The sequence below is a fragment of the Aquarana catesbeiana genome, linkage group LG03, assembly GCF_042186555.1.
Source record: "Aquarana catesbeiana isolate 2022-GZ linkage group LG03, ASM4218655v1, whole genome shotgun sequence".
NCBI classification, from domain to species: Eukaryota; Metazoa; Chordata; class Amphibia; order Anura; family Ranidae; genus Aquarana; species Aquarana catesbeiana.
In genome coordinates, this window is record NC_133326.1 from 683,739,962 (window position 1) to 683,753,151 (window position 13,190).

The 13,190-nt window shown below is 44.4% G+C and overlaps 1 protein-coding gene across 1 annotated transcript in view; it reads left to right on the top strand.

The window, feature by feature from the left end:
- Positions 1-13,190, top strand: part of DNAH2 (dynein axonemal heavy chain 2) — a 391,751-nt gene that overhangs the window by 355,650 nt on the left and 22,911 nt on the right. Inside the window, exon 78 of the mRNA XM_073623723.1 lies at positions 6,748-6,938. Within this exon, the coding sequence (XP_073479824.1) occupies positions 6,748-6,938 (191 nt within the window). The remainder of the gene's footprint in view (positions 1-6,747; positions 6,939-13,190) is intronic.

Below are 13,190 nucleotides of genomic sequence, written 5' to 3' on the forward strand. Positions count from 1 at the left end.
CTAGCTCTGCTGTACTCTCAGGGAGTGTAGTGGGATGCCAACAAGCTTTCATGTATACCCATGTATACTCGTGTAGTCGGAGACCTGGATGATCTCCTGTTAAAGAACCAGTCCACCCAGCCCTGTCAGCCAATATCTAACAAACAGTGCAGACTTTGCAGGTATTTGGATGGATCCTGAACCTCCAAAGTTGTCGCTGAACCTGACTCGGGTTGTCACTTCAACTCTGGGCCTCTCTGCTGCAAGGCCTCCTGACCACAATCTAGTTGGATAATGCCATCAAGGAAGCACCTGAAGCTGTACCGCTCAAACTGAAGCAGACTTGATTATTACTCTGTCCTCCCTGAGAGATGTCAGCATCCAGATTCAACAATAAACTGGGCAGGTGTGTCTTCACATCCAGGGATGCTTGGGCCTTCTCAGTAGATGGTCTGGTGACTCAGTAAGATCAGTTTAACCTGAGCTACGCCTTTTCTTTCTCTACAGCTCCTCCATCGTCTATTGTGCTAGATTGAGATGAAGGGCATTCTGTTGACTCTTATTGCACTGAACTGGCCCAGAAGTATGGTACTAGGATATACGTAGATTCCTAGCAGACTCTTTGTGGGCCCTTTAAGTTGTCTGGACCTTCAGTCCCAAGTGCCAGTCCACCATCCTGCTTCTTGGTTGCTGGCTTTACCTGCATAGCTGTTGGAGCCCAGGTCCTGAGAAAATGGGGCCTAATGTATTGGGTCATCCCTACCCTCCTGAAGGAAACTTCTAGCAAAGTTTAGAATCGCACCTGGAAGGTCTACTTGTGTGAGGCGAAGCTATAAAATTCCTTCATAGGAATTACTCCATGGTGCACATCCTGTCCTATCTCCAGTCTGGACTGGTCCAGCATTTGGCCTTGACTATAATCAACAAACCTGTCCATTCTGTTTCAGAAACCATTGACCTCTTGTTGATTAGTAAAGGCCTTTTTGCAGGGTGTTGCACCTACTCCCCCCCCCCCCGTACATTTAACCTGGTTTTCTTGGACCTTCAGAGGACAAACACATAAAATGTGCAGCGCCAATAAATAAATAACAATGACACAAATTAATATATATACATTTTTAATATAATAAATATAAAGTGCACCATTCAAAAAGTCCACAAGGTTGAGAGTGTCAGTATATATGAGAAAAAAGTGCATCAACCAACAGTCCACCATTAAAGTGAGTCTTCACAACAGTAAGTGACAATTATAGTAATCACCGGTGTATAAGTCTTCCGCCAGTGCCACCTCTGCACACTCACTTGATTTAAAGCTGCATAGAATAAGCAGTAAACAGCGCCTGGATAAACAAAAGGCTTCAGATGTGGGAAACAACCCTTTGTTATGGTACTCTCTCCAGCAGGGGGCCACCACACCACCAACAGAACGAGGCTGGGAGGAACGCTGACCATATGAAAAACAAAACCAAAGAAATTTCCCAGCTCAACTTACTTTTTTGTACTGTTGGCTCACCACATGAAGCCAAAGAAATGGTATATAGTGTAGTAATTTATTCATAAAATGTAAAATCATCCATCCATTAAAATCACAGAGCAAAGTTCTCCATCACAGCCAAATAACAAGTCTCAGTATGAGGACAGCACTTGCTAAGATGTCCGCCAATCCCGCAAAACTGGAAGCGACGGTGTGACGTCAGCACGTAAAGATCCTCCAGCGTTTCGTGCCAATGCACGTCTTCGGGGGACACTAGAGTCTTTCAGAGAACACCTTTGAAACCCATTCAAGATATTTAATTGTCTGACCTCGCACACAAGATGTTTTTTTCTCATTGCTATAACTTCTGTATGGCTGGTCTCTGAGGTTGCGTCTTTATTCTATAAAGAGCCTTTCCTAGTGTTATGCTGCGTACACACGATCAGATTTTGCAACGGGAAATGTTGGATGTGAGCTTGTTGACGGCAAGTCCAACCGTGTGTATGCTCCATTGGACAATTGTTGTCCGACCTTGCGCCAACAAATGTTGGCTAGCATGTTCTCAAATTTTCCGCCAACAAATGTCTGTTGTCGGACTTTCCGATCCTGTATACACAAGTCCATCGGACAAAAGTCCAAATACAAACATGCATGCTCGGAATCAAGGACGAGCCGGAAGGGCTCCGTCTTGTAAAACTTGCGTTCGTAATGGAAATATCACATGACTATTGAACTTCCTTTTTATTGGCTCGCCATAGGTCTTGTACGTCACTACGTTTGTAATTGTTGGCCAACATTTGTGTGACCGTGTGTATGCAAGACAAATTGGAGCCAACACCCTTCGAACAAAATTCTACGGTTTTGTTGTTGGAAAGTCCGATCGTGTGTGCAGGGCATTAGACAAGCACAAGGCTGTCTTGAGGCCTAATGCCGCGTACACACGGTCGGACTTTTCGTCTACAAAAGTCCAACGGACGCTGACGGACTAAAGCTGGCTGGTAATCCGATCGTGTGTGGGCTTCTCCGGACTTTCAACGGACTTTTTCAGCCTCAAATCCGACGGACTTTAGATTTGAAACATGCTTCAAATCTTTCCGACGGACTCGAGTCCGGTCGAAAAATCCGCTCGTCTGTATGCTAGTCTGACGGACAAAAACCCACGCTAGGGCAGCTATTGGCTACTGGCTATCAACTTCCTTATTTTAGTCCGGTGTACGTCATCACGTAAGAATTCGACGGACTTTTGTGTGATCGTGTGTAGGCAAGTCTGTTCGTTAGAAAGTCCGCCGCAAGTCCGTCGAAAGTCCGTCGAAAGTCTGTCGGACAGGCTGTCGGACTTTTGTAGCTGAAAAGTCCGACCGTGTGTACGCCCCATTAGGCATCATTTCTCTGTAAGGTGGTTTCCCCCTTCCACCTCAACCAGGATATTGTTCTTCCTACTTTTTGCCCTGATCTGAAACATCCCAAGGTTTTTTCACTCCGCTGTTTCTACATGTTACACGCTGTGAGAGCCTGCCTCTTGACTACAGTCTTTTTTCGGCAATCAGATTCATTTTTTTGTCTTTATTGCAGGATTTCTTAGGGGGCTGCCTTTCACTTCACCATTGTGGTGGATGAGACAAGTCATAATTCGAGCCTGTAGGGCTTTTCAGCATCAGCCATCAGTTTCCCAGGTTTCAAGGCTGCCATCTGGTATTCCGTTCACACAATTACATTTTTCCGGGTGGATTTTCAGGCCTCATCTGAAGCCAGTTACAGGTGTGAGGTGCTGCAAGCTGCTCTCTGAGTTCCACCAAGCCCTTTCTTGACCTGTTTGTTTTATGAGCCTGTTAGCATTTGTTTGCTATGTTGCTCAGTAGGACTGCTTTGGGACATCCTGCGGTTAAGATTAAAGACTCTGTGCCCTGTACTGCATGGTTTACAGAAAAGGATTTTTGAATTATCTGAAAAATCCTTTTCTTGGTGTACAGTAGAGAACAGAGGCCACCATCCTCTTTTCCTTTATAATCTCCCTATTTCTTGCTACAAAACTAAGGCTAGTTGGCAGTGCCAGGTCATCTAGAGCCCAGGGCCAACATGCCAAACTGCCCACCCCCCAAGATGTATGAGCATTATGAAGTTGATTTACTAAAGGCAAATAAACTGTGCAGTTGCTCCAGAACTTAGTAATGAAGTAAAGCTTCACTCTGCAAAGAATACTCAATCACAGGCATAATGAATGGACAGCATTTTTCCTTGTACATGATTGGATGATGGAAGTCAGCAGAGCTTCCGCTCATTTACTAAGCTCTGGAGCAACTATGCACAGTTTATTTGCCCTTCGTAAATCAACCCCTATGTGTCAGCAAAAATCCCCCCAACAAAAACACTGAGCACCCCTCCTAGCACAAATCCTCTTCCCCTAATCCCCCCCCCACACACCTCAGATTTCCCCCTCCCAGCACAAATTCCCCTCAGATCCCCCCTCTTGGAACAAATCTTGTTCCCCGCACCCCCCTCCCAACCCAAATCCCCCTAAATCACCACTCTTAGCACAAATTTCCCCTTCTAGAGCAATACTTAACCGCTGCCACCCCCCAAATTCCCCATTCCAGCACAAACCCCCTCCCCCAATCTCCTTGTGCTGTTGTCACCCCCACCTCACATGATGCCCATGGCAGCTTCCCCTCCTGCCCACCCCTTGTCCCGGCCCTGCTAGCTGAGAGTTGAAGGGGACAGCCCTGCAGCTTTATTTTACTTGTGTCCGATCACCTGAAGGTAGCTGCATAAAACACATGGAAAGACTGGAGATCCTGTATTCTACTCCATGAAAAGGATTTCACAGGCAAGTCAAAAAGTCCTATTTTTATCATTTTAATTATCACTGTAATTATATAATAATAATTGAATGAATTGACGATAGTAATTATTCTTCACACGTATATCAGTGAGGTGTCATCTATGTATCTCTGTGTGCATTTAATTAAGAAAGTAACACCTTCCAGTGTGTGAAGTTGGGGGGAATGATTTGGTTATATTCAGACATCCATTCTGTGATCTCTAATGCCATCTAGTGGTTAATTAGTAATATTATCAATCTTATTTTTTTATTGCTTTTTTATGTATAGTTTTGTTTGCTGTTACCAGGGCAGCCATCAGAAATTATGGGTTCCTATAAAGCAGGGGTCTCAAACTGGCAGCCCTCCAGCTACAAGTCCCATCGTGCCTCTGACTATGGGAGTTATGCATGTAACTGTCAGCCTTGCAAAGCCTCATGGGACTTGTAGTTCTGCAACAGCTGGAGGGCCACCAGTTTGAGACCCCTGCTATACAGCCTACCTACCTGCCCTCGACCCCCCCCCCCCCCAATCCCCCACCAACCCCATCATTCATTCTCCTGTCTTCTGAAATGTATTTATTGCAAAATCACAGGACCACACCAGAATGACACTTGGGATTCTCTTATCCAGACTACTTATTATTTTAACATCACAAGCCATGCTTCTATCAGTCATTCAGCTGACCTTCTTTTTTTCCAAACATATAAGTAGTCCCTGTGTGCAGTTTACCCCCCAATGTGCCAACTGGGCTGTGGCAATAATGAAAGCCCAGACACTAATATCTAAATGACTACAATCACTGAATAGTTGTAGGGGAAAGCCTTTCCTGTGCAATCAGACAAGAAGCAACGGGCAAGAGGATAGGGAGCTGCAGGATGCTGGGCTCAGTTGCTCTCCAGGCAATGCTCAGCTCCATCTGATTTTTAGAGTCCTTGGCAAAGCTGTGTGTGCAGGGGAAGATCTGGCAGCATGGCAAGGGTATACTTGGTGCCTCACTCTACCTGCAGCTGGCAGGGCTGCCATTTAGAAACCATGTGGCCCAATACATCCTACATGACAAGCAGCCCCTGCTGGGTCCCACTTCTGAGGACTACTGCTTGAGTACTGCTTGTAACCCCCTATCAGCGACCCTGGCTCTTACAGTAAAGAACTCTTTTTACAGCATAATATTTCAATCTTTTTTTCTTTGTGTCATTTGTGGTGAACAGGTTCCTCTGGATTTTTCTGCGTGGGCCATTTATATATTTCATATTCCACATTTATAAAGATACATAATTGGTCCACATAGTGCCCAATTAAGCTGACTCAAAGCAGATTTAACAAATCAATGCGGACATACACTATATTACCAAAAGTATTGAGACGTCTGCCTTTACACACACATGAACTTAAATGGCATCCCAGTCTTATGCCCCGTAGACACGGTCGGATTTTCCGACGGGAAATGTTCGATAGGAGCTTGTTGGATATTCTGATCATGTGTAGGCTCCATCGGACATTTTCCGTCGGAATTTCCGACAAACAAAATTTGAGATCTGGATCTCAAATTTTCCGACAACAAAATCTGTTGTTGGAAATTCCGAGCGTGTGTACACAGTTCCGACGCACAAAATTCCACGCATACTCGGAATCAAGCAGAAGAGCCGCACTGGCTGTTGAACCTAATTTTTCTCGGCTTGCCGTACGTGTTGTACATCACCGCGTTCTTGACGTTCGGAATTTCCGACAAGATTTGTGTGACCGTGTGTATGCAAGACAAGTTTGAGCCAACGTCCGTCGGAAAAAAAACATGGATTTTGTTGTCCCCAAGGTTTAGGAGTGTGTCTATGGGAATGTTTGACCATTCTTCTAGAAGCGCATTTGTGAGGTCAGGCGCTGATGTTGGACGAGAAGGCATGGCTCGCAGTCTCTGCTCTAATTCATCCCAAAGGTGTTCTATCAGGTTGAGGTCAGGACTCTGCGCAGGCCAGTCAAGTTCCTCCACCCCAAACTCACTCATCCATGTCTTTATGGACCTTGCTTTGTACACTGGTGCGCAGTCATGTTGGAACAGGAAGGGACCATCCCCAAACTGTTCCCACAAAGTTGGGAGCATGAAATTGTCCAAAATGTCTTGGTATGTTGACGCATTAAGAGTTCCCATCAGCACTAGGAGTCAGGTGAGCTGCATGCACATGTGATAATAAGGAACACGTAAACAGGAGGAGAGACAGTAAACTGCTGTTGCTCCATCACCGTCCAATCACAGGATGGGGGCGGGCGGGGGAGGTGACCAATTGTAGTGGAGAAAAGTTAAGACAACAACCTGGCTCTGCTGATGTGTAGAGCTGTGTAAATCTCGGGACTGGATAGACAGAAATATGAATCATCTGGAGTTTAGCTTTCATTGTATGCATTTAATGATTTAAGCTCCTCCTTGTCCTTTTTCCCCATTACACTGGAGTTGCTCTATAGTGACCCATTCTGTGTTTTCAGGTCAGTGGGTGTTCCTAGCCAATTGTCACCTCTCTCTTTCCTGGATGCCGCAGCTGGACAAGTTGGTGGAGCAGCTGCAGGTGGAAAATCCACACCCAAGCTTCAGACTGTGGCTGAGCTCCAGCCCACACCCCGAGTTCCCCATCTCCATTCTACAGGCCAGCATCAAGATGACAACTGAGCCACCCAAGGTGAGACATGTGGCTGTCAGAAGCTGACCCTTGTATGGAATATAACCTGTCCCCTTTATACGTGGATATTAACCACTTCAGCCCCAGAACATTTTAACCCCTTTCTGACCAGAGCACTTTTTGGGATTCGGCACTGCGTCGCTTTAACTGACAATTGCGCGGTCGTGCGACATTCCACCCAAACAAACTTGACGTCCTTTTTTTTCCCCACAAATAGAGCTTTCTTTTGCCGGTATTTGATCACCTCTGCGTTTGTTTTGGGTTTTTTTTGCGCTATAAACAAAAAAAGAGCGACAATTTTGAAAAAAACGCATTATTTTCTACTTTTTGCTATAAAAATATCCCTCAAAAATATAAAAAAACAATTTTTTTCCTCAGTTTAGGCAGATATGTATTCTTTACATATTTTTGGTAAAAAAAATTTGCAATAGGCGTATATTGATTGGTTTGCGCAAAAGTTATAGCGTCTACAAAATAGGGGATAGTTTTATGGCATTTTTTAAATAAATTTTTTTTTTTTTTTAGTAATGGCAGCGATCTGCGATTTTTATCGGGACTGTGACATTATGGCGGACACATTGGACACTTTTGACACTATTTTGAGACCATTGTCATTTATACAGCGATCGGTGCTATAAAAATGCCCTTACTGTGTAAATGACACTGGCAGGGAAGGGGTTAACCACTAGAGGGCGATGAAGGGGTTAAGTGTGTCGTAGGGAGTGATACTAACTGTGGGAGGGAGGGGCTACCACTGACATGACAGCAGTCGCTGCTCCTGATGACAGGGAGCAGTGATCTTTGTCATGTCACAAGCCAGATTGAAATAAAGGGGATTTTTAGGGACTTTCAGGAAGCCTAAACCTGGTAAGGTTATTTATTTCCATCCCTATGGGACTTTAAATGAAATTGTGGCCCGGTAGGGTCACACATTTCCATCCCTATTGAGTCAAGCGAAGAGGGGATAAGGAGGATGGGAATTTAATTGAAGCACATGAAAGCGAAGGATTAGTAATTAAGTGGAACAAAGGAATTTATTCATATTACAGTGTAAATGTACATAGAATGTTGATACATGATAACAGCACCAATAAGGTGATGACAAAAGTGTCTTGAATCATAACCACTGATGTCAAAGATAAAAAAAGTTAGGCATGATAGTAAACAATAGACAATAATATGGTAACAAGATCTCAATTTAGAGCATGATAAATTCCATGGTAAATTCCAAAGTTCCACAAGAACATGATTAGATAAAATCATAATTATAAGGTAAAACCTGCAGGACCTATGGCCTCACTGAACCTGTAGAGGTAATAATTGTATAGAAACTTGAACCAGGTGTGAATAGATGGAAGCATGGCATCATGTAGCTCTACGCGTTTTGTGGCTGATACATAGTTACATAGTTACATAGTTAGTCAGGTTGAAAAAAGACACAAGTCCATCCAGTCCAACCATAAAAAAAAACAAAACGTACAATCCAATATACCCAATACTATACCCACAGTTGATCCAGAGGAAGGCAAAAAACCCCAGCAGAGCATGCTCCAATTTGCTACAGCAGGGGAAAAAATTCCTTCCTGATCCCAGAGAGGCAATCGGATTTTCCCTGGATCAACTTTACCTATACGCCACTTGTCAGGAGCATGCGCGTGGTAGTCTAAGATAAAATTGATATAAAGATGATCAGTGGTCATTATACCATAGATAGGGGTGGGGTGACATCACCAGCAGCACATAAATGCATACTTACCAATTGAGGTCCGCAAGCTATTGGTGTGGCGTTGAGGCGCCAAGACATCTGGAAAAGCCTCCACCGGGAGCCGCAGTGGACGGCCCAACGGCAGGCAACCCACATAGGCCATCAATAGGGCGGGCGTGGAACCACGAGGATTCACTGTGAACAAGTGAAAGTAAATTAATAGGAGTGGAGGAGTGGCAACAGTGACTGAGAGTGAGGATGGGGGGAAAAGGCAGAGAAGCCATGCCAAAATGAGAGATCAAATGGGAGATGAATTAAGACCAGTAGCTGGGCTGCCAGAAAGAAAAATAATAAAGAACCAAAATGTAAAAGATAGTGAGGGTGAGAAACACGAAACCATCCATGGAAGTGTGCACATTCAAGTATGCCAGTGTAGGAAGGAACCCACTGAGAACAATAGTGAGAGTGAAAAACAAAGTTGGTGGTAGTGAAAAGTGTAGACATGCAGATATACCTGTGTAGACAGGGAGCCCGTTGAAGAGAGAAAAATTGGATGTGAGGTGGAGTATACGCGAAGCCTCAAGTGTCAAGACTGCCCGAAAAGACGCCTATATAGGTGCCGTCAAGGCACTGCCCACCACCGTCATGCCGCATGACATAGATTGGAGGAGAGGGGCGCCACTGGTTGGAAGACTCCGGCCAAACGGTACCTCAATAGCTCCCCCGTTACTCACGAGTGTGGGATCAACCAGCAGGTACGTGACGACGCCACATGCGTCGCACGCACTGCATGGGAGGCATAACGTTGACGCGCATGACGGAGCACCCCCCCCCCACCGGGCATCAGAGGGAGCAAGGGGAGGGCGGAAGCCCGCGATGCACGTCACGGCCCCCGGAGGAGGAGTGCGGACGCCACACCGCTCACACCAGTGCCAGCGCTCAAATAATAATATACAAATAGGATAATATTAAAGATATGGTGACTAACAAAAATACTATGGATAACAAATTACAGGAAATATATAAATAAAGCACAGGGGGAGGCTAAACATAGGATCATTGATTGCAAGAAGTGTAATAAAGATAATTGCAATGGGGCTTAATACATGTGCTTCCATCCCTAGATTATGTTGATTGAAAGAAAGGGGATTTTTAGGGACTTTCAGGAAGCCTAAACCTGGTAAGGTTATGTATTTCCATCCCTATGGGACATAAAATGAAATTGTGGCCCGGTAGGGTTCCTTCCTACACTGGCATACTTGAATATGCACACTTCCATGGATGGTTTCGTGTTTCTCACCCTCACTATCTTTTGCACTTTGGTTCTTTATTATTTTTCTTTCTGGCAGCCCAGCTACCGGTCTTAATTCATCTCCCATTTCATCTCTCATTTTGGCATGGCTTCTCTTTCTTTTTTCCCCCCTTTCTTCCCCCCATCCCCACTCTGTCACTGTTGCCACTCCTCCACTCCTATTCATTTACTTTCACTTGTTCACAGTGAATCCTCGTGGTTCCACGCCCGCCCTATTGACGGCCTATGTGGGTTGCCTGCCATTGGGCCGTCCACTGCGGCTCCGGGTGGAGGCTTTTCCGGATGCCTTGGCGCCTCATCGCCGCACCAATAGCTTGCGGACCTCAATTAGTAAGTATGCACTTATGTGCTGCTGGTGGTGTCACCCCACCCCTATCTATGGTATAATGACCACTGATCATCTTTATATCAATATTATCTTAGACTACCACGCGCATGCTCCTGACAAGTGGTGTATCAGCCACGAAACGCGTAGAGCTACATGATGCCGTGCTTCCATCTATTCACACCTGGTTCAAGTTTCTATACAATTACCTCTACAGGTTTAGTGAGGCCATAGATCCTGCATGGTTTTACCTTATAATTATGATTTTATCTAATCATGTTCTTGTGGAAGTTTGGAATTTACCATGGAATTTACCATGCTCTTAATTGAGATCTTGTTACCATTTTATTGTCTATTGTTTACTATCATGCCTAACTTTTTTATCATTGACATCAGTGGTTATGATTCAAGACACTTTTGTTATCACCTTATTAGCGCTGTTATCATGTATCAACATTCTATGTACATTTACACTGTAATATCAATAAATTCCTTTGTTCCACTTAATTACTAATCCTTCGCTTTCATGTGCTTCAATTAAAGACCCACCCTACTTGTCCCCTCTTCGCATGTCACAAGCCAGAACGGTGAAATGCCTTGTTTACATAGGCACTTCCCCCTTCTGCGGATCCGTGACACGATTGCCGGGAGACCGGCGGACATCGAGTCTGCTGGTCCCGTGGGAACGGCCACGCTGCTATCCCCGCCTCTTAAAGGGAGCGTACAGGTACGCCTATTTGCCCACCTCTGCCATTGTGCCGACGTATATCGGCGTGCAGCGGTCGGCAAGTGGTTAAATGCCATCTGGAGTTCTGTGACCTTCTTGATGCAGGAAACCCCTGCCTGAGACCTCCCACCTCCTGATCCCTGTAGTCTTCCTACTGACAATCTGTGCATGATTTTAAGCATATGTAATCCCTAACAATTAACTTCTATTACTTGCTTCCTTTTGGCCTATTAAAGATACCATTAAAAGAGTTTTGTTATACAATGTTCAAAAGGTGAAAAAAAAAAAACCTCTTGGTCCTGCCAGAAATATTGTGAGCTTATACTTTCTTGTGCTCTTTGTCCTCAGTTACATTGGAGTTGATTTACTAATGGGAAATAGGCTGTGCTCTTTGTAAAGTGCAGTTGCTCCAGTAATAAATTAGGTAAACCTTCACTTTGCAAAGAATACCCAATCACATGCAAGGAAAATGAAAAAAAAAATGCATTTTTGCAAGCACAGGGTGTGCCTGGTGTGCCTGGGCACACCCTAATCACCCCATACACATTAGCATTATGGCTGTGTGCCAGCAGGAAGATGGGAAAGATCTCGATCTTACCAGCTCTGCCATTAGAGAAGTGCTTACGCACTCCTCTTTTACTGTGCCAGCAGGGAGATTGATCTCCCCACCGGCACCGTTTATATGTAGACACACACGTGTGCTTGAGTTTTGCACATGATTGGATAATGGAAGTCAGAAAAGCTTCTGCTCATTTACTAAGCTCTGGAGCAACTGCACTTGCAAAGTGCACAGTCTATTTGCCTTTAGTAAATCAACCCCTCTGGCCTCAGTTCTGTTTGTGGAATGCAGAAAACCTTTGTCTATGGTATGCAGATGAAGAGAGGGGTTGGGGTTCTCTAGTCCTGTCCTAGGGTGACAATGCCACTTTTCCATAGATACTGTATGGTGAGGGAGCATTGTCAACCCAGGACAGGAAGTGTTACTGGCAGGATCACCAGTTGTGAATAAAGGGAGACAAAAAAACAAATGCAGATACCATATCTAAAGACTGGTAAGCTGCAATATATGATATTTTTGTTTGTGGGTGTAGATATGCTTTAAAATAACAGTTTGGGTCAGAATTATCATTAAAGCTTGAGTTTAGTGATTTATTTTATTTTATTAATCAACACCAGGGATGGTACTTAACAACTTCAGCTCCGGAAGATTTTACCCCCTTCCTGACCAGAGCACTTTTTGCGATTCAGCACTGCATCGCTTTAACTGACAATTGCGCGGTCGTGCGACGTGGTTCCCAAACAAAATTGACGTCCTTTTTCTCCCACAAATAGCGATTTCTTTTTGTGGTATTTGATCACCTCTGCGGTTTTTATTGTTTGCACCATAAACAAAAGAAGAGCGACAATTTTGGAAAAAAACAATATCTTTTACTTTTTGCTATAATAAATATCCCACAATTTTTATCAAAAAAAAGAATTTTTTCCTCAGTTTAGGCCGATATAAATTCTTCCACATATTTTTGGTAAAAAAAATCGCAATACGCGTATATTGATTGGTTTGCGCAAAAGTTATAGCGTCTAAAAAAATAGTTGATAGATTTATGGCAGTTTCACAGCGGCGGCTGGTCGGCAAGCAGTTAATCAACACCAGGGATGGTACTTGAATGATGAGAGACCTGTGTACTGGTGGCTGCTCTGTTCCTTGAAATCCTCATTCCTCTGCCCCCCCCCCCCCCGGATACCCCCACAGCTGTGATTAGAGTGGCCCTACCTGTTACAGGCACTCGTGAAAAGTGTAGACTATGCCCACCCTTTCCACTCCCCCCTTACATTCATAGGAGTCTTACTATCAGTTCTGCAATGAAAAGCACTCTATGAATTCAGGAGGTGGATCTCTCGTTTATTACATTCTTCCTCCATTCATTGAGTACTTTTCTTTTCAGGAACTGATAGTAAGACTTCTATGAATGACGGAGGGGAGCAGAAAGGGCAGGCATAGGGGTTGATTTACTAAAAGGACTATGCAGTTGCTCCAGAGCTTAGTAAATGAGGTAAAGCTTCACTGTGCAATGAGTACCCAATCACATGCAAGGAAAATAAAAAACAGAATTTTTGCTTGCACGTGATTGGATGATGGAAGACAGCAGAGCTTCCGCTCATTTAATATACTCTGGAGCAACTGC